The sequence below is a fragment of the Musca autumnalis genome, unplaced genomic scaffold (genome assembly GCF_047663935.1).
Source record: "Musca autumnalis isolate F117 unplaced genomic scaffold, ASM4766393v1 scaffold_3, whole genome shotgun sequence".
Lineage (NCBI taxonomy): Eukaryota > Metazoa > Arthropoda > Insecta > Diptera > Muscidae > Musca > Musca autumnalis.
In genome coordinates this window covers 115,738,026-115,760,293 of record NW_027411866.1, presented here as the reverse complement: position 1 = coordinate 115,760,293, position 22,268 = coordinate 115,738,026, and the positions used below count along the sequence as shown (strand labels likewise).

General features: G+C 37.1%; 2 protein-coding genes across 2 annotated transcripts in view; one reads left to right on the top strand and one right to left on the bottom strand.

Annotated features, from left to right (window-relative positions):
- The window catches only part of Ubr3 (Ubr3 ubiquitin ligase), a 128,588-nt gene extending 106,793 nt beyond the window's left edge, over positions 1-21,795 (top strand). Inside the window, exons 5-10 of the mRNA XM_073974035.1 lie at positions 12,457-15,279; positions 17,297-17,720; positions 17,786-18,537; positions 18,607-18,738; positions 20,624-20,763; positions 20,830-21,795. Coding sequence (XP_073830136.1) covers positions 12,457-15,279; positions 17,297-17,720; positions 17,786-18,537; positions 18,607-18,738; positions 20,624-20,763; positions 20,830-20,947 — 4,389 coding nt within the window. The 3' untranslated portion in view covers positions 20,948-21,795. The remainder of the gene's footprint in view (positions 1-12,456; positions 15,280-17,296; positions 17,721-17,785; positions 18,538-18,606; positions 18,739-20,623; positions 20,764-20,829) is intronic.
- On the bottom strand, positions 8,765-9,921 carry LOC141396722 (uncharacterized). The gene is made up of 2 exons (XM_073972360.1): positions 9,163-9,921; positions 8,765-9,097 (listed from the first exon to the last, which is right to left on the bottom strand). The coding sequence occupies exons 1-2, from the start codon at positions 9,427-9,429 to the stop codon at positions 8,765-8,767; spliced, it is 600 nt and encodes a 199-aa protein (XP_073828461.1). The 5' UTR covers positions 9,430-9,921.
- Positions 21,796-22,268: the final 473 nt, after the last annotated feature.

The following is a 22,268-nucleotide window of genomic DNA, read 5'->3' as shown; positions in this document are numbered from 1 at the left end:
ACGTATTGAGATAGGACACTAAAATTTTGCACAGATACATCTTTTGTCTGAATGCAGGTCAAATTCAAAGATGGGCTATATCAGCCCACGCATTCGTATAGCTCCCAAAGAACGGTATTTAAGGTACATATTTTACATTTTTAAGCTTCATTTTCTGAACAAATTACCAGCAAAAATTGCAATTTAAGGTTATCAGTGGTAAAAAAAAAACATCTCCACCATGAATTACAGACATCGGTGCACGTTTTTGTCGACCTTTTCGGTCCATTTGAATGTCATTTTGATTCCCAATAGCCAAGAAATTTCTCCATCAAAAATTGTGGACATAGTCCCATTTTTTGGAATAACCCCCTTTTAACAGTAGTTTTTGTCAACGTTTTCTGTCCAATTTGTGTGTAATTTGGAATTTAGCATTAGGAGATAAACTTCCCAAAAAAATATGGATATCTTTCCACGCTTTGGAATAGCTCCCCTGTAATAGTACCGTCGGATTTCAGGTATTTCGATTTTTTTATCGACGTTTTCGATTCAAATAAAGTGTACGTTGGTATTTAGGGTTCAAAAACTAATCCACCAAAGATTATGGATATTTGGTTCGAAGAATCCCCATATAACGGTACCACCCGATTTCAGGAATTTTGTAGATTTTATCGACGTTTTCGGCCCCATTTGTATGTAATTTGTCATATAGCATTCGAAGTGGGCGTTGGATGTCGATCCACGTTTTGTAATAGCCCCCATATATCGGTACCATCGGATTTCATTTATTTCGAAATGTTTATTGACGTTTTGGGCACAATTTGTATGTAATTTGGCATTCAGGGTTCCCAGGTGCCAAGAATTTTTATGGACATCGGTCCACGTTTTGGAGTAGCCCCAATATAACAGTACCGCCCGATTTCAGGTACTATGAATTTTTTTTTTTTTTTCGAACGTTCCCAACGCCACACTTTCCCACCCCTTCCGAACCGTGGGGGCGACCTCCCCATTACGTAGGGATCGCGTACACGTCATGATCCGGAGCATGACGGGATAAAAAGTTGGCATTGAATACCAGCTACAGAAAATTCTTTAACAGCTAGTATATTTTATAATGTTAGGTATATTCTAAGTATTAAGATATGAAATTATTCTAGACTTGATAATATTGATATCTACACCAAAATCTACAATAAAATATAAAGAATTAAATTCATCACACATTCTGCAGACAGGTTCGCTTAGTGCATAATTAGTGCGATGAGAATCAGTGTTACAGAAACGATAATATCTACTGAATCTGATAGGAACATTTATTTTGATTGAAGAAATAAGGAAATCTGAAAGTATATTGCCATTCAAAATTTTTTGTACCATAATTGTATTGAACATTACACGTCTACTTTTTAATGTTGGTAATCTGATTAACTTAAGCCTGCTCGTATATGAGGGCAAGATGAAATCACTATTCCAATGAAAGCCTCTTAAAGCAAAAAGTAAGAATTGTTTTTGCACAGATTCAATTTTATCAGAATATTTCGAATAATAGGGATCCCATACAACAGAACCATATTCAAGTATAGGTCTGACAAGTGAGACAAATAATTGCTTGGTGACATAGGGATCAGAAAATTCCTTTGCCCAACGCTTAATGAATCCTAAAACTCCATTTGCTTTATTAACCATTGTTATAATATGATTATTGAAATTTAGTTTGGGGTCCAATAGGACACCTAGATCAACAAAGGAATCCACAGATATTAGAGTAGATTCATTTATCCGGAAATCATATGTTAGAGGTGAGGTTCTAGAGAAACACATATGTTTACATTTCTTTAAATTTAAATCCATGTTATTAATAGCGCACCACCGGGAGAATCTATTTAAATCCTCCTGCAGTAATTGTAAATATTCTACAGATTTGTGTGTTATAAAAATTTTAACATCATCTGCATACATAAGTAGTTCAGAATTTTTTATTGACAACGGTAAATCATTAACAAATAATAAAAACAAGACAGGGCCCAGATGACTCCCTTGAGGAACACCTGATGGTACATTTATTGGTTTGGAATGACAATCCTCAAATAAAACAACTTGTGACCTGCCTTGCAAGTAAGACGAGATCCAAGATAATAGGATTTTACTGAAACCGATTCGGTTTAATTTGTATATTAATAATTTATGATTGACTCTATCGAACGCTTTACTGAAATCAGTATAGATTGTGTCAGTTTGCTTCTGCTGAGTAAATCCTTTAATGACCTTTGAGGTATATTGAACTAGGTTCGTAACGGTGGATAAGCCACTGCGGAAACCATGCTGATAAGGGCTTAAAATATGATGTACTTTGTAAGAGATTACATCCGTGATGAGTTTTTCAAATAACTTCGGAATTGCACTCAGTTTTGCAATTCCTCTATAATTGGAGACGTCGGATAAGGTGCCAGATTTATGAAGAGGTACCAAGTAAGATTTTTTCCAAAATGTTGGGAAATAACCAAATTTCAGGGAATAATTAAAAAGAAAAGTTAATGGTGTAGATAAGGAATTATGGCAATTTTTAAGTATTATACTAGGTATGCCATCAGGACCTGGACTTTTTATAGGTTTAAGGCAGCATAAACCCTTTGAAATGTCTTCAGTTCTAAGAAACGGCATACTAAGGTTATCCATGTTAGGTAACTGATATGGATATTGAGTATCCAAGAAACTATTGCTATACGAATATGTTGAAGCAAAGAAATTAGCAAAACATTCAGCGATATCACGATCGCCTACGAATTCATTATTATTATATTTTATTAAATAAGGTCTACGGGTACTTTTTCTTTTTAAATTAACAAAATCATAAAACGATTTTGGATCGGATTTAATATTTATCTTAATTTTATCAATGTACATTTTATATGACCTGTGAGATTCAATGTTGTACTTTGATCTGGCAATGGAATAATTTGAATAATCTATAGTAGATCCCGACTTTTTAAATTTTTTGAAAAGTCTATTTTTAGAGTTTTTTAGAGCGGACAATTCGGAAGTAATCCACGGCAATTTATTAGAAGAATTTATTCTAACTTTTGGTACACATTCATTAAGAAAATTATTCAGTACGTCATAAAATTTATTAACAGCCTGTTCAAGGTCAAATTGATTATTACAGTGAAACAAAGAGGCCCATTCTGTGGAAGTAATGAGAAGATTCAGTTTTTGAAAGTTAGTTTTCTTAAAGTTGAAAACAGATTTGAATGTTCTAGAGGTTAGTGGTGTTGAAATTGGGGAGTTATAAATCAACTGTATACAAAGTGAGGGATGATGGTAATCTTCAGGAATAGATACAGGATGAATTCTCGAAATTTCAAAATTTAGAGTATTATTCACAAATACTAAATCCAGTATCTTACCATACTTATTTATTACATTATTTATTTGATACATATTTATTTCCGAGAAGCGAGTTACAACATCAAAAGAGAGCTGGTTCGTATTCTCACTTGGGGTCAATGGTGTCATACCATCAGAGTCCTCAAGCGAAAGCCACTTAATTGACGGCAAGTTAAAGTCTCCTAGTATTAGAATTTTATCAGTATCACACATTCTCGAGGCTATTGAGTTTATTGCAGACAAATGTTGAAAATACAGATTGTGGTCAGATGCAGGAGGTATATATGAACAGGTAACAAATAATTTAAACTTGACAAATTCAATACAGACTCCTATGAACTCGATGTCATATAGGTTATTTATTGTAATAATATTAGATGGGTATTTGGAATCGACTGCAATTAGAACACCGCCACCTTTTTTAATGATTCGATCTTTTCTAAAAAATTTGATATCTTGAGCATAATATTTCGCTATTTAAAACAGAAGGTTTCAGCCAAGTTTCTGAGAGTACTATAATTTGAAACTCGAAATCGAAACTATCAGTGAACAGTCGAGACAATTTTGTATTTAGTCCCCTAACGTTCTGATAGCAAATTGAAATAGAATTATTTAGTTTTTTGGAGTCGACTCTGGTCTATGAGGTAAGTGAGCTAAGTTGTCTGATTTTTCAACAAATTCTTTTATAAATGCTTGAGGAGGCCAAAAATCTATCGATAATATCTGATCAAATATGTTCTGAGGTACAATAATTTTGAATGACGATCTATTCTCTGAGTAGCGCTGTTTTAATTTATATGTTTTCAGGAAATAATCTCCATTTATTTTAGATTTGATATAGTAATTTATGTCATCAGCCGTTACAACTGGTGCGAACCTGGCAGCAAAAACAGCTTTCATGGGCTGAGCCATTAACAACGGTCTTTGGGAGATTCGCGGGGTTTGTGACGGAGCAGATGCGAGAGTTGGTGCGTTTGTAGAAGTCTCACCAAATTCTACATTTCTAACAGTGGGAGTCGATGAACTCGCTACATTGGTAGATGATGTAGGATTTTTTAGGGCTTTTTTATTCCTTAAAGTTGGAGTGCGTACACTCGCTACACTAAAAGGATTAGCAGAGCCCTCGGGAACTTCAACTGCAACAACCGATGTTGGCTGAGCTAACTCAGGATGTCTGGACTCAACATCCCTGTTAGAGGAAGCAGAAGTGCTCCCATGATTTGGTTGAGATGTGGAATCTTTTTGGGCTTTCTTACTCCTTAGAGTTGGAGTAGAATTACTCGCTGCACTCAAAGGGTTAACAGAGCCCATGACAATATCTGTGTTAGTAGCCGGGGTTCGCAGAGCTGGGTCCGGCACAATGGTAGCATCAGTTTTCGACCCCCCATATTCTGTAACAGGATTAGCAGATATAAGCGGTGAGAAAACAGTGCCACCTGAAACGCTAGGTGTATTAGGAAGCTTCGCTTTATTTGAAGTTTTCTTATTTGACCTTTTACGTTTCGGTGCAGATGTGGCTGGTGATGAAGAAAAATCATCTAAGTTTGGATATTTTTCAAAAATCCCATTAAAGCGGGTCATCAGTAAATACGCGTTCCAGATTTCCCTATTTATTTCAGTTATTTCAGTCGATAAGTCTTTAGCAAAATTGTAAAATTCAAAATCTATATTACGACACTTTACACAACACCATCTAAGCCCGTTAAAATCATGGTTGAGTGAGTCAGCAGTTTTTTCATCAATCCCAGCACATGTAGCATGCGAGTGATTGAGACAGAGCCAACACTCAATGGTTCTATCAGGATCAGTTGGATTCATGCAATTGTCATAAAAGCAAAACATTTTAGTAAGTTGTATTATATATAACAAGCTAATTAATTTAATTAAAAAATTGAATTAGTAGAAAATCCGATGCCGGTATTCAATATATGATTGAAGCAAATAAAATTAGTCGATGGCAACTCTGTTTTGTATAAGTAAAGAAAAAAAAAACAGAATATAACACAAAAGAAAATACAAGATATCAATTCAAATTACGAGAAATAATAAGAAGAAGACAACTTTCTAATTGGAAAAGAAAATTTTTAAAACAAACAATTTAAAGATATTCACTAATAAATTAAAAGCACAAACAAGTACACTTGAACTTGGTATACTTATCTACAAATTAGGAGGGATTAATAACTATTTAACGTTGATTTAACTGAGAAAAAATACGTTTTTAGTAACTCGAACAGAGAGCGCACAAATTCACAACTTTACACGACAGGGTTGCCAAAATATTTTTTTTTTTTTTTTTTTTTTTTTTGACCAAAATTAAATGTAATTGGTATTTAGGATTCGAAGTGGTTAAAAACCTCATGGACATAGGTCCATGTTTTGGAATAGGCCCGATATAGCGCGTATGTCGTGTGTATGTCGACCATGACATACAGTTCAGTATAGGAATTCTGTAACTTTTATCGATTGAAAATTTGTTAAAATTTCTTTTGTTTTTGTAACAACTACAAAACAAACAAATGAAATTGTTGTAAAATAAACACCATCAACTTGTCAAAGATTCCGATGACAAATATTGATGATCAAAATCTTCTGATACAGAAGAACAAATAAAATAAAGGTGGAAAAAAAGCTGCCTTAGTATTTGTAATAAAGCATTGAAAAATAGGGTTACCAGCCAAGTCGGACTATAGGAAAGGTTTGGAATTGAATGACTAACATTAAAATAAATAAATAATTCCACCCACTAAAAAACACCATTCAATATGCCTGATGATCGGTCTAACCACCCGTGAAACGTAGCATAGTGGTTGAATGTGTGGGACTTCGGTGGATTCCTAATTTTTCAATGTACCTATTAGGTCTAAATAGCTCAACTCGAAAGAGAATTAATTCAAATATCACTCTAAAAAATGACCTTCGCCTTAATAAGGCAAAACAAAAAAAAATGATTTCAGCATGAGCCAGGCTGGGATTCGAACCTGGGACCCCAACAACCAAGTGACACGGTTGCAGGCGTCTTAGCGTTCTAAGCCACCATCAACTTGTCAAAGATTCCGATGACAAATATTGATGATCAAAATCTTCTGATACAGAAGAACAAATGAAATAAAGGTGGAAAAAAGCTGCCTTAGTATTTGTAATAAAGCATTGAAAAATAGGGTTACCAGCCAAGTCGGACTATAGGAAAGGTTTGGAATTAAATGACTAACATTAAAATAAATAAATAATTCGAATATACAAATTTCGAATGATTTGTGATATAAATTCTAGTCTCCAAGCTTAGCCTTCGTCCACCCACTAAAAAACACCATTCAATATGCCTGATGATCGGTCTAACCACCCGTGAAACGTAGCATAGTGGTTGAATGTGTGGGACTTCGGTGGATTCCTAATTTTTCAATGTACCTATTAGGTCTAAATAGCTCAACTCGAAAGAGAATTAATTCAAATGAGTAAAGTTGTTAAAAAGTTACTGAATAGGCCCCCAGTGCTCATTTCCGCAGTTCATGAAGTGAATAGATTGGCGGTAGATTTAGTAGCGGGTATTTGAATATTTTTCGAGTGGAATAAATAAGATCAGACAAATAGGAGTTCAGCCTATCACAAATAACATCAGATATATTGATACAGACGGAGGGTAGTTTGCCTGTCCAATGTTTTCAAGCAGCGTGGAGTGCTTGGCAGTATAAGAGGCTATTGATAAATTGAGCTCCACCAACACGTTTTGTTCTGTTTGAGTTCTTGACTAATGAAAATGCCATGTAGGCATCAATTTGAGATATTTGGCGAGATGCTCAACTCCCGACTCATCCATGGAGAAACCATCAGGTCCCAACGTTTTGGATGATTTGGCGTTCCCAATATCTGTTGCAACTCCATCATTATAAGTTGTGGTGGTTCCTCCTCGGCAGGAAGAGATCTAACGCGACGTAGTACACTTCCCTTCGCCATGTTAATAACGAGGTGCTCGACAAATTGTCGATTAATATAATTTGCGCACCTCTTAGGATCAGTCAGCGTAACGTCGCCCAATGTGGTAGAGGTCCTTTCGTCCTCCTTTCTAGGGTTCGAGGGTGACACAATTCCCTAACTCGGGATACCAATGTTACAACACTTCAGATGAACTAGCCCAATGTCGGTTGCAGCTGTGACGATGTCCCGCAACATTCGAACATCGGAAGGCGAACCCTCTCAAACTAGGCCAGTTAGCCTTCCCAAGATTGATGAAAATACGACAATCAGAGGTGATGAGGTGGGTGGTCTGATGTTGAAGGCAGTTATGGGATCTGACCCAAGAGACACGACGGGCTGCCAATTGACCAGGTGACACGATGATTATACCTGGCGAACTATGGCACTCTCCGCTAAATGTGGTCATCCTCACTGAACATGCAAAACGCAGAGCTTTTAATCTGCTCAGCCAACGCTACACCCTCTGGCGGTTGTTGTTGTAACCGCGTTTTTACTATATGTTTGTAAGTTCGTTTCCTGATGGGGTTTATCTTCAGTCCTAGGGATATGGCGGTTTCAATGGGATGTGGGTGTCCTATCTACCATATGGCGATTAGGATGGCTTTCACTGTAACACTCGAGCAAGTACTGCAATGAAAGCATGACCTTGTGTTGCTGTTCTGGAAGAATCTTTGTCTCCTCATGTAGATGGTCCACCGAAGACATGATGAGGCGCACCCTGTTTCAGTACTCAGGGCGGTATTCTGACAGGATTAAATATTTCCATCGTGTATTCGCGGACCAAGCTGGCGCCGCATGGCTTACCATAGACCTATTTGTTTGAAGATAAATGGGATTTCAAATTGGAAAATTTAATTTTATCAAAGACGAGAACCCTCGACTGGGTACTGTTAAGGAGTTAACAGATCTCTGTTAAGGACTTAACAGAGGAGTGCTGAGGCTAAATTGAAATTGGAATTTAATGAAAAAATTTAATTTAAATTCGGTATAATATGTGAAAAAATGTTAACTGAATTAAGGGAAAGTGTAAATGTTTATTTGTTTAAACGTTTAAATAATTACACACGTGTAAAATTCTAACAAAACTGCGCACGACCGAATCTGCTAAATGGTAATTACTTGGTAATTTACAATGAATATTAAATCCGAAATTTCAGCCATTTCGATACGATAATGAGGCTAAAACCTTTAAAATACCGAAACTCATGAGGTGTCGCTCTATAGAGGATATGTCAATACGAGGACCTGCGTAAAACATTTTGCTGGGAAAAGCTTTGTAGTCCCAACGAAGATTAATTACCAAATTTCAACCAAAATTTGTTCAAAATTGTGTTTTACAAATTCAAAATTTACAATATCAGAATATCGCTATATATCATTTTCTTCTTGTACTGAATGCATTTAACTGACAAGAACTCCTACACACTTATCTCTTACTTACACCATAATATTTTGCCAGCAACTCCAAACCACTTGGCGATTTTCGATAATCATCATGTCTACCAAATAATTCCAAATGCAATAGATTTAATAAATGTTCCACAGATTCGGTGTTTGGATCAACAAACCACTGTGCCATATACAGTAGAGATGCGGATTCCAACGTTTGTAAATTCCTCTCGAAACGTTTCATATGACGGTACATTGAGTCAATACGATGTTTGATATGTTCAATTCGCATGAACAGCATAAGTGATTGGCTAGTGGTGATAAAGGCATTCATTGTTGACTCTCTAAAGGCAATATTATAATGTGATTGCTGTAAGGAATAAAAAAAATCATATTTTTTATATAAACATTTAATTTTCATTCTCTTCTTCTTACTTTATCCACCATATCGTCAATGTCTCGAGTAACAGTTTTTATTTGGTTTAGAACTTTTTTCTGTTTATCGCGAAGTATTGGTATTTCCAATGGATCATTGGTATTGAAATCAATATGAGTGTCACCTTCATTTCCAAAAATATACTCTCCAAAATGGTACGTAACATCTAAAATATCTTGTAAATCCTCTATGAAACTTTGAGACTCCAATGGATATAGGCTGAGTATTAGCAGCCCCAAACAAAGATGTTTTTGCAAATACTGCATGATTTAAGTTTTTCTACCACTTATGAGCAGTCTTCCAACTCTTTTTACATTTCTATCTACACTGAAATGTTCTGTTGTGAATTTTAAATTGCGTTGCTGATAGCATTCCCGAATCAAAAGGGAGATAAGAAGAGTAAATCAAAGTGCTGTACAATGCTACTTTCCATATTGCTTTTAAGTATTTAAAATCAAATCATTTTTTACTCCTTCCTTCTTAAAGATTACACCATATTACATTATATGGAAAGTTGAAGGTTGGATAGAACGTTATCTGGGGGACCAATACAGTGTAGTGGTAAATGTCTTTGCTAAATGTAGAGTGATTATTTTCCCCCACTAGGTGGCATTTCATTTTGTAGACTTGCTATGCGTTTAGAGCTTGATATGAGTTAGAAACTTATTGAGATATGGAATAACATAGTTGTAAACAATCCCACGTCGCCGGGTTCTTCGATACCAGATTGACCTGAAACCACACAGCAGCCACTTTCCGGTCAGCGACTGCCACCTCAGTGTACATATGTTTGTATTTGTAGCGCTTAACACCGCCGTTGTTGTTCCAATCCCTGAAAATGAAAGCTAATTGGCCTAGTTTCAGAGAGTTCACTAATTGGGTTGCAGAAAGGACATTCCGAGACATCATCACTGCTGCATCCGCTCGCCATTTACCTGTCTGGTCGAATATCCGGAGTAAGACCTAATATCCCAGCAGAGGCGACTGGATTAGCAAATGCTTGATGAGCTTTGTCGTGCCAACCCCAGTGACTTCAGAGTCAAGGAGCTGACACAGGAAGTTAAAAGATCATTTGAAGAGTTGCAACATTGGAGCTATGAATACGTAAAATCTATTTCTGTTAATCGATTTTTAGCTGTAAATTTTCTAATAGTCGTAGCCGACTATTAACTGTGCGAAAATCGGATAATCGATTATCCTTAATCGACTTTCGAAAGACAGAGTCAACTATTTGTCGTAGTCGACTATTAGTCGTAGTGGACTATTGGGTGTGCTAAAACGGCGTAAGCGACGATACTTTTTTATACATACTAGAGCTGGAAAACTATAGATATTACCAACATTAGATATTTACTTAAATGAACTGAACGGTCGCACAAAGCGATTGCGAATTACTCCGCTGTTATCATGTTGGTGATTAATAAAAATGCATTGTAACGCACCATCCCCATAGTAGTGAATGTGTACTAGTTTTAGGGGGTGAATGTGTGTAGTAAGGGGTTTTAACAGTGTGGATAACATTGCGTTGTTATGTAGTGGGCGGTAATGTTGTCGCTAATATGTACGTGATCATATTGTGACGTTACCGTATCTCACCAAAGTTCTCAACCTGTCGCTAGCAAACTACATCGTTCAAGAAGTTTGGAAAATGCTTAGGGTGGTCCCACTACTGAAGTCAGGCAAGGATACCAGCAAAGGGGGATCATACAGACCGAACTCGCTTTTTTCGCCGGTAGCAAAAACCCTTTATGCGTCACTCTTCCCCAGCGTCAGAAATAGCTATCCATTTGTCGATCATCAGCATGGGGTTCCGTATGCAGCACAGCATGACAACAGCGCTGCACGCCATCTCCCCACACATATTAGTCGTTCCCTAGCGTCCTGTCATTTTCCTTGACTCTTCTTATCATCGTCTCCGTTAACAGACCACCCGACTTTATAACCTCTGACTTTTTTAAACCGTAGAGAAGCTGATTGGCAAGGGTTTTGGATCATTTAATTTACCCATTCCCTTAGATCCGTAGGTAGATGCAGCCGCTCGCTACATACCTGCTTGTGGAATACCCGAAATTTGACCAAATTCCCCAACAGAAGCGATGGGACCAGCAAATGAGCATAATGATAACCTCCACCTTTCTGAAATTTTAGGAAGAATATTCTAACCTGGTTAGTGGGCACGATACATATTGAAATGAGTGACTGACAGTGGTCCAACTTTTGCATATCGTAATTTTTCTCCCTATTTTAAGGTTGCCTCCTGGACAACATACCATTTCACACAGCTTAAATCGTCTGAAGGCTTTCTTGCTTTAACCCACTTAGCGCCAGAATTTTTTTTTTTGAAAATTTAAAACTTTTTTATTGAATTCAGTTTTATTTTCATTTTTAAGCATTTTTTATAAAATAACTTTTTTTCTTAAAACTTATAGTTTTTCCGGAATCGGGTGTCCGTTAAAACGGACAGTGGCAAAATCCACTACCGAAAATTTATATGGGAAATTGGTGTTTTTTACAAATATGTATAAAGTAAACTTCACTTTTAGTGGTACGCACAAAGCACACTGTTTTATATTTTTAAAGACATTCTCTATGTTCTTCATTTTATAACATATTTTCTATCGTACGCCCTAAAGAACGGCATGTTTACTTTATCCATAATTGTAAAAAACACAAATTTTCCATACAAATTTGCGGTAGTGGATTTTACCACTGTCCGTTTAAACGGACAGCTAACTTTGCAGTGTAATACAGAATAATTCTTGCTTTGTATTCACAATTTATGTTTTTAGAATAATACTTTCACATCTTTTCTAAATAATCTCTGCGTTATATAAGTGTAATCTATGTGTTTTTTACCATTTTAAGAAAATCAAAAAATTACTTCACGAAAAGGGTTATTTATGTGACCGAACCGCGAAAAACTACGCAGGTCAAATGTCAATTTATTAACGCGGAAGGACAGACATATGAGCAAACAATTAGAAAATACAAAAATCCACGCAATAAAACACGTATCTAACTGTTTTTTACCTGTATTTTTGTGCACATTTTTTGCTGGCGTTTAAACGACCAGTGGCTTTAAGTGGGTTAGGAACTATTTTCGTCCTATGTTAATAAATTATTCATCTTATAAACCTTTTTTTAGAACCTTAATTCCCATTTTTTTCAAATGATAGTCTCCACTCTGCAATAGTTGGCCCATCGACTACTTTACTACATAAACAAGCAACCGCTTTTCAAATTCAACCGATTTTCTAATATTTATATCTTCTTTTTTCTCCTTCTTATTTCAGAGTTTCTTCTATGAAATTTTGGCCGGCATCTGGGTGCGCAATGGTCTTCAAATCAAAGGTCAAGCCATGACCTATATTCAAGCAAACTTTTGCAATTCCATGGCCGATATGGATTTATTCTTTTTACAAATCTGTGCTACAAATATGCCACAATGTTTCTTCCTCCACAACACGATTGAGATGTTCGGTGTGGCCCAATGGTTGGAAACGGCACCACTAAAGCAGGCACAAAAAATTGAACAAACATCAATGCTCGAAGGTTTCTTAACATTCCTGGCCACATTGGTGACTAGTCGCACCAATTTGGGTAATGATGAGGCCACACAATGTATTATCGAAATTAGTGCTCTGTTGGCAACGGAGAATAAAACTCACTCCCAACTATTGGAACTAATGCCTGAACGTTCTGGCAATGTACATACGAAAAATTTCGAAACTTTTCTCAAACAATTATCTGTATACAAGGCACCATCAGCAGGTTCGGAAAACCTTGAGCAGGGGCTCTTCACACCAATCGACCAAGTGTGGGAAGAATACTATGATCCACTGCATGTCTTGTTGCGGGCAGTACATCGTCGTGATTTTCAATCTTCATTGGATCGCTTTACAAATTATGTCAAATCGAAGAATCGTATGCCGGCCAGTGGTAATCTATGGCCGCCATTCCGTTTGCCACGACCAGTGGGAGCGGCTTTTAGTGATCCTTGTCGTATTCTCAATTCTCGTATCTTCCATTCGACAATATTATCTATTCTATATCGTGCCGTACATTCACGTGATGTATCCGAACACCTATTGGCCTTAGCAATATTCCTTTTGGAAATTGCCGTGGAAACAAGTGAAGACACCAAGCCATCCGGCGCTGGCAGTGATAAGGCTGCTGTGGTGGAATGTGAGGATCAACAAAGGCCTTGCTATCCATTCGGCATGCGTAGAGATCCTCCTAAACTGTTTAAATGTTATCCCACAAATAATCTTAGCTGCAATCTACGACATGTCGTAACGAAAATATCTCTCAAGTCTCACGAGCCACAAGTTACCCCGGCCCATTATCGTCCCTCTAATCCATTTTACACGGATGTTGACTTTGATATTGACGATAATCCTAGCATGGATATTACCCCAGCCTGGGCATATGCAGCGGGTGGTAGTGGTGATCGCAATTTGAGTGTGGTGTCTGCGCCAAATGCAGGTGGAAACACCGGCACCTCAACCGCAATAGTGCCTATGCGTCTGCAAAATATGGAAGTTGCACTGCCAGCAGATCTATCTGTAGTACCCGAAACGGGTCTTGTAATACGACAAGATAGCCAAGAAGATGATTCGGTGGGAAATGCAATTGATGGAGCGACAGTTGGAGCGGTTGGCTCAAGATCCCCAGCCATGGAATATCGTTTCTCATTGCAACCCATTACAATGTCTGCAGAAAATACCGGTATGGAAGTAGTATTACACGATGGCCAGACACCAGGACCATCAAATGCCTCACAAGCTACAGGCACCACACAACATCAAAGTCAAACACAATCGGATATGTTAACACCCACAACTCCCAATGCTATGGGCAGTCTTATACCATTTCCACGCGTACAACCAGTTGCAGTACCAAGTACGAATTTGGACATTATTCCTTCCAATCCTGGGGCATTGGGTGTGGGTCGTACACGTCTGGCCTACGAAGTAAGTAACCGTAAACGTTCGGTTGAAAACGCCATAGATGGCAATGGCAAAGATGATGTAGTCATTGAGGAAAGTATAATCTCATTGCTGTTGAAACTGCACTCCCAACTTAGCGGTACCCTGGATAGTTTCTCCATTACGGATGATGATGATCAAGAAGCTGAAAATCCATCTACATCCTCTGCCATGGATGTTGATAGTGAAGACTCCAGCGAGGAACCTTCCACATCTTCGGCAGCTAAAGCGGCCGCCGCATCTAGTCAAACAAAAAAACGCAACATTAAAGTTTCCGACTCTCGTGTTGGTGATGGTCCATTCTTCATAGGAAATCTATTGAGAAAAATAGCCAAAAATGATGAGTTGTGTGCTCAAAACATCGATGAAATTCGCCGTAAACTTTGGCCAAACCAAAGGGAGAAACAAGCTGAAGCCAGAGCACGAGAGGCTAAAGAGAAAGAAGAACGTCGCAAACGAGCCCGTGAACGCCAAATGAAAATGATGCAAGAATTTGCAAATAAACAAAAGGAGTTCATGCAAACGGCAGCTGCTTCCAATCTTGATGCTGGTATGGAAGAAGAGGAGGAGCTGTACGAGGAACAACCCCGCGAAAAGGAATACGATTGTATCATTTGTAATTGTACCACACCTAGCACTGAATCGAACCCTATTGGTTTGGTGGTCCTTGTAGAATCAAGTGGCATTGTTGGACATCGCCGTCGTACTCCCGAACGTCTACCACTACCTCTGAGTCCCGAAGATGAAGAGAGACTGAAACACAGTAGCCGTCTTGCAACAGAGTTTAATCGTCGCACAGAGCTGTTAAGTTTAAAATTCGGTGAAGAATCATGGTATCTCTCGAATAATATGGCCTACGAAAATGGAGTACATGTCCAATCGTGTGGTCATCATGTACATCTAAGCTGTTTGGATGCCTATCTGAAGACACTGTATGCCAGCCAAAGACAACATCAGCATGAACGTGGAGAATTCTATTGTCCCGTATGTAGGCAGTTGTCAAATTCTGTCCTCCCATTGAGTCCGCAATTGGATCGTCCCACACCGATGGTACGTTCCGGACAACAGCCTTTCGAACAATTAGTTGCGGAGTTGACGAATCTTATTAAGGAGAATGAAAAACCACCGGTAAGTACGGAGTTTTATATAAAATATTTCCAAGTTTCGGTCAGCCGTCCAAATTCTTTTGATATGAAAAGCTCTTTTTTGGGAAGAATAACACCGCTAGAAGACTTCTAAGGTACATATTTTATAGCTGGAACACATCTATAAATAATTCTAGGGATATCAGCCCCCGTTACGTTTTTTATTGGTAGGAGACGTTTAAATTGTAGTCTATATATGGAAGACCACCAAAATATTTTCTTTGTGTAGAAAACATCCAGTAGAAAAGAAGACAAGACAAGACTTGTAAGGTATTTAACAGTTAGGAAATAATGATCTCCAAAGTGTCCTATAATAATTGTTCCACAAGCATTCCAGAAGAGGGACAAGGGTGGCTTCTCTCATATCAATGAGTGAACACCGATTCGTATTCGCTCCGAACGGCGGGACTTACGACACCACTTTTAGAATAGTTGTCTCAGTAATATATTCAATAAATTTAAGACCTTCAAAGCGTCTTCTATTTATTCTAAAGCGTGAATATTGTCGAGAAGACTTCTATAGATAGATCACAACCGAAAGTTCATCATTCAGAAACCTTGTACTTGCGATTCTTACGCATTGTCGCTTTACCCTTTCATTCAGGAAGGACCTACGGAAGCACCATTACTTTCAGAAAGGGTCTTTAAAATCCCCCTTTCTTTCAAAAGGGTCTATAGAACGCCCTTTCTTTTAGAAACGGTCTATAGTAGCACCCTTACATTCAGAAAGGGTCTTTTATAAAGTGTCTATAGAAGCACCCTTACTTTGAGAAAGGGTCTTTAGAAGCCCCCTTTTTGATAAAGGGTCTATGGAACCCCCGTCTTTCATAAAGGGTCTAAAGAAACACCCCTTACTTCCAGACAGAGTCTACAGAAGCATCGTTTCCTTCACAAACGGTCTTAGAAGCAACCTTTCCTTTAGAAAGGGTCCACAAAAACACCCTCTCCTTCAGAAAGGGTATATAGAAGAATCCTTACTCTGGGAAAGGGTATATAGAAGCATCCTTACTCTGGGAAAGGGTATATAGAAGTATCCTTACTCTGGGAAAGGGTCTCTACAGAAGCACCATTTCTTCTAGAAAGGGTCTACAGAAGCACCCTTTCATTTATAAAGGGTCTACAGAAGCACCCTTTCATTTATAAAGGGTCTATAGAAGCACCCTTTCATTTAGAACGGGTCTATAGAAGCACCGTTTCATTTAGAAAGGGTCTATAGAAGCACCCTTTCTTTCAGGAAGGGTCTTTCATTCAGTAGGAGTCTATAGAAGCACCCCTTACTTTCAGAAAGGTTCTATAGAAGCAGCACTCCTTAGTTTCAAAAGGATTCTATAGAAATACCCCTTACTTTCAGAAAGGTTCTATAGAAGCACCATTTCATTCAGAAAAGGGTCTATAGAAGCACTCTTTCTCACAGAAAGGGTCTATAGAAGCACCCTTTCTTACAGAAAGGGGCTATAGAAGCACTCATTCTTTCAGAAAGGGTCAATAGAAGTACCATTTTTTTCAGAAAGGGTATATAAAGTACACCCTTTCTTTCAGAGAGTGTCCATAGAAGCATTCTTTTTTCAGAAAGGATCTATAGTAGCACCATTTCTTTCAGAGAGTGTCCATAAAAGCATTCTTTTTTCAGAAAGGGACCACAGAAGCACGCGTTTTTCAGAAAGGATCTATAGAAGCACCCTTTAATTTAGAAAGGATCTATAGAAGCACCGTTTTATTCAGAAAGGTTCTACAGAATCACCATTTCATTCAGAATTTCTTACAGAAAGGGTCTATAGAAATACCCTTCATCAGAAAAGGTCTATTGAAGCTACCAATTAATCTGTATATTGAATAACTTCTATATAGATCATATTTAGATATATTACTTTTTTATAAAGGTTTTCCACAGAAGAACATGTTCTTTATATTTTTTAATATCGGTCGTTTTTATATCTTAGACATTATCCTCTTTCTCTTTCAATTTTATTTAAAAGTGTTCCCCACCCTTTCAATTTCAGATCTCAACAAAACTATCTGAAGCCATGGGTCGTGCAATGGAAGATATGACAAATATAACACATCGTAAAATGAAACGTGTACCACCCACGTTCCGTAGCCTATTTATTTTTGTTACCTCAATAGCTCGCACCAATTTAGAATCTGAAATTATACAACGTGGTGGAACGCTGTGTTCAACCAATCCAACAAGATATAAGGCAAAACGTGACTGTATTGTACCGCTGCTACATGTTCTATCGGTACATGTACGTGTACTAGTGGAATGGCCATTGTGGAGTTCCTGGGCTTCATTGGCCGGTATGCCTGTTACCGATATTGCACCTGTGCCTTCACATTGCCGTGAAGTAATTCCCGCAATCTTGGCTGATCCAATAGCATTGCTATTGAAATATATACTTTTGGCACCGTTACATTTAGATCAGGGTAAGTATGCAAATATTTTAGAGTGGTGATAAATCGTGGGTATAACTTGTTCCTCCCTTTTTCAGAATATTTCACATGTATGGTCAAGGTTATGTACAATTTATTGTACTATCAAATTGTTGTACAACTTTGTGTTACTCTGACTGATCTCGAATGCGATTATATTTTGGCAAACTTTGATGCTTCCCCCTCGGCTGAATCACAAGCATCTGCTTCCAATCGTCGCAATTCCATGCGTTCACAACCCCATGAATATTTGGGTAGAGCTATGGCCTTAGTTTTGAAAAATACCAATAGAATGTCACATTTAAGGCGTGATAGTATACCTTCCACATCAGCAGCTGCTTCCGCTATGAATGCATCCTGCACGAGTACCGCAACTACTTCTGGCGATTCTCCCAGTGGTAGTGGTGGTGCCTCCATTCTAGCCGGCATTGAAGTCAATTTGAAATCAATGGAAAACAAATTGCAAACCTTGTGCTTACCATTCTTACGCATTGCTGCTTTACTGCGTCAACATTTATATCGACATGAAATGCCAGAGATATCAGCACCCGGTTTAGAATTTGTACGGTTGGTATATTATCTAGAATTGGTAACGGATTCAATGGATTGGGATTGTTTTAATGCCTCGAAGGGTTTATGTTTTATACCCGGTGGTTCGGAGGACACCTTACCCAAGTTCTGGTGTAAACAACTAATGAATATTAGACCACCAACGGATACTGTACGAGAATTGGTTATACTCAATCAACATGCATCATGGCATCAACCGAAATTGTTGCAATTACCAAGGGAATATGAACGTTTGTTTACGGTATGTATTTCACTTATTTATATTCAGTTGATGTTGACTTTTACCAATATCTACTATCTTCTCTTGTAGTACTATCATGAACGCCCATGTCTGAACTGTTATAAAGTACCTAAGGAAAGCTCTATCTGTTTACTCTGTGGTACCATTGTTTGTCTAAAACAAAACTGTTGTGCCGAAAATGAATGCTGTGAAGCTGTTAGGGTAAGTTTTACAGTAAAAAACAATTGAGTGCCATGAAATTTGGGAATTATATTACGTCTTGAAGGGTCAAGAACCATTTATCCAAATTAGGTTAGAGTATGTTTTGTTCCTGTGAAAGCTGATATATTCAATTGTGGATTATATATATAAATGTTCCACAATCATCCCATAAGGGACAATGGGGAGACTTCTCTCATATCAATGAGTGCATCCCGATTCATATTAGCTCAATGATATGGGACCTACAGTTTATCGCCGAGTCCGACTCAGGAAATGTCGCCAACATTACTGAGGGGTATTTTGCCACCGTTGAAAAGTGTTTTGATGTTGCCTGGCCGGGGAATCGAACCCACGACCTTATGTGTGAAAGGCGGGTGTGCTTACCATTGCACCACGGTGACACCCATTGTGGATTAATTACATTAATGTTGGTCCAATTATTTCATTAGCCGTTGGATTTTGTCGTTTCATGTGGGGAAGAACCCTATACAGTCGAATTTCTTCCACTTGTGCCTAAAAAACAACTTCTTTATAGATTAGTATTCGTTACAGGGAAGTTCGTTATAGAGATATTTGACAGTAATTTGACTAGTACTAACTAACAGATGCATACACCTTCTCATTTCGTCTCCTACCATCGAATGCTGTAGCCTTAAGTCGATAACACATCAAACGTTTGAGCAAAGTTTTGCGTCATTTCTGGTAGGAAGATAAAAGACAAAGTACTGCCAAATTTGGATGTCTCTAGTCATTTACCAGAAACGTCCCAAAACTTTACTCAAACGTCGGATGTGTTTTCGCCTTTATTGCCCCTCAACCCGCTTATTGCTGCCTTGATCTCATTCTGACTGGACGACAGTGATTATGTGACCTAGTTGTTGTTGTAGCAACGTACATACTATATATTTTTCAGTTATCTGGTTCCTCGGAGTCCAGATTCAAAAATGAATTGAGGCGACTGCATCTTCCTAATTTTAACTGGGCCAAAACCACTCGTGTTTGTCTTGGCAGGTGACGTTCTTCTGCTGCGATGGATGGAGTGTGGTCTTGTACTGCTTGTGCAACTGCTTAAGTATGAATGCTATTCAGGACTGCCTGATAGGCTAGTTGATTTAGAGGGTTTCGCTTGTACTTGGACCTTTCTGCATATGTTGCACCTTGCAGTAAAATCGTCGTCTCCTCATGATGATGTTCCACTGGTGTGACTGCAGTCCTTAAGGCGGCCTTATGGCAGGTTTGAATATTCTTCCACAGCTTAGTCCCTATTTACATCAGGCAATTTTGCTGGCGGCAGTTGTCATTGTTTGTTGATGAGAGAGGGTGTTAAGAGGCAAAGAGTTACCATATGCCTCACCTCTCGCTCCTTCAAACTGACAATTGTCGCAAGGAAAATTGCCTAATATAAATATGGACAAAGTTTTGTTTCATTTCTGGTAGAAGAATAAAGAAAAATTTTAACTTGGCAGCACTTTCTCTTTTATTCTTCTACAAAAAATGGCACAAAACACACAAGCAGGCGAGTCTGCTTATGTACCCAGGCCTTAAGTAGATCAACAAGGTTTCTTAGTCTGTTCCCCAAGTGTTGCCGGTAGTTTGTGGTCGGAATTATGACACCATCGATCATTTCAACCGCCCATGTGGTGAACAGTGTTGCAGTGGATTTAGCAGCGGATATTTAGTAGTCGATTTGCAAGGTGTTATTGTTTTAAATATAACGCTTTTCCACAGTGAATCTGAAGATAGAACTACAAAAAGAACACTCCATATCTAAGTTTATCTGGATCATCAAGTGAAGTACATAGATGACCTTTTTGTGGCTTGGATCTTTCCAGTCAATGTACATATTTTTAATTTTTAATAATTATTTTCTTTCACTTTGTTGCAGCATACTATTACATGCGGTGGTGGCATTGGTATATTCCTGGTTGTTACATCAACATACATAATTGTGATACGAGGTCGTCGGGCATGTCTATGGGGTTCACTGTATTTAGATGATTTTGATGAAGAAGATCGTGATTTAAAGTAAGTTTCCAATCCACTCTGTAATATCCAAAAACTTACTCTATTCCCATTTATCTTGTCTTTCAGACGTGGCAAACCATTATACTTGAGTCAGGACCGTTTTAATTTATTGGAATCACAATGGTTATCACATAAATTTGCCCATACAAAACATACATGGGTATTCCATAGAGATTTATTGTGAAATATGCAAGAATTATTACGCAATATCCAAGACATGATAATAGACCTATGAAGAAGCAGTGAAGAAAGTTCATTTTTTTCTTAAATATATAAACAACAATCTATACATATACAACAAACACCCACACACTCTTACTATGATAATTTTTTTTTTTTTTGTTTCGAATCTCAATGGGTTAAGAAAAAAGGGTCATTAAATTGCCCGAATCCTAACAATACTAATTCAAAATTTCCACATTTTCATAGAAAAGAAAACAAATGCGAAACGAGCAAAGTTGATTCGAGATAACTTGATATTAATCCACAGAAAAAAATCACTTTAAAAAAGCAGCCCAATAAAAAATCAATTATGCATAATCCTTCCAAATTTTAAAATGATACGAAAATTACTTTGTTAAATCACCAATTATACATATTTCTTAATAAATTTTGTTTGTTTCCCCCTCTCTTTTACCCCTTTTTGCTTTAAAACTAAATTAATTTAATAATTAGACTTTTTAATATAATTAAAACAAAATACACATTGTGTAAGTAATAATTTAATTATTGTAAACAAACATATATTGTAATAGCTTTTTTTTTTGAATATTAAACGAATTAATCCATTCAAATCAAATCACAACAACTACACAATAAAAAATGAACAAATTTCATTAAAATGAAATAAAAATGAAACTAACCACAAAATTTATATTTTTTATTTTGAATTGAAAATGAAACAAAAAGGATATGAATATTTTGTTCAAAATATATAAATATAATTTTTAAAAATTAGTTTAATTTTTTATAAACTTCTTTATAACTTTAATCAATAAAATAGTTGGCCTATAACAAAACAGAAAAAAGAAATGTTATATAAGAATTTAATTAATGTCTTATTAAATTTGAATAAATATATATTATATAAATAAAAGATGATGTTAAGTTATTTAAGGGCAAATAATTTCTTTAAAAAAATACATATGTATGTATTTCAAACCTTGAATCTCTCATTAAAGCTAATAAAATATATTAGTATTTCCTTCTCTTACCCACAACAAAATTTGTATATGAAAAGAGGTTTTGAGAAAACTTTTCTTCTACATAATCAGAGGTACATTTTTATTTATTTATTTTTATTTAACGAAAGTGTGTGCGAATGACACACACCCAAACTTTAGCTTTCGACATATTATTACCTTTGCTTTTGCTTCAAAACAAAAGGAAATTTAAAAACATACAGACACGAGTTTTGTGGTATCTCCATCGCACACATTTTTGTTTCGACATACAGAAACAGGCTGTAAATTCGAGAGCCTAATTCTCAAATTTTTAACACGTTC

Excerpts from the sequence above, each read along its gene's own strand:
- LOC141396722 (XM_073972360.1), bottom strand. The coding sequence starts at position 9,429 with ATGCAGTATTTGCAAAAACATCTTTGTTTGGGGCTGCTAATACTCAGC. Across the intron at positions 9,098-9,162 it reads TTGACGATATGGTGGATAAA|CAATCACATTATAATATTGC; the intron begins GTAAGAAGAAGA and ends TATTCCTTACAG.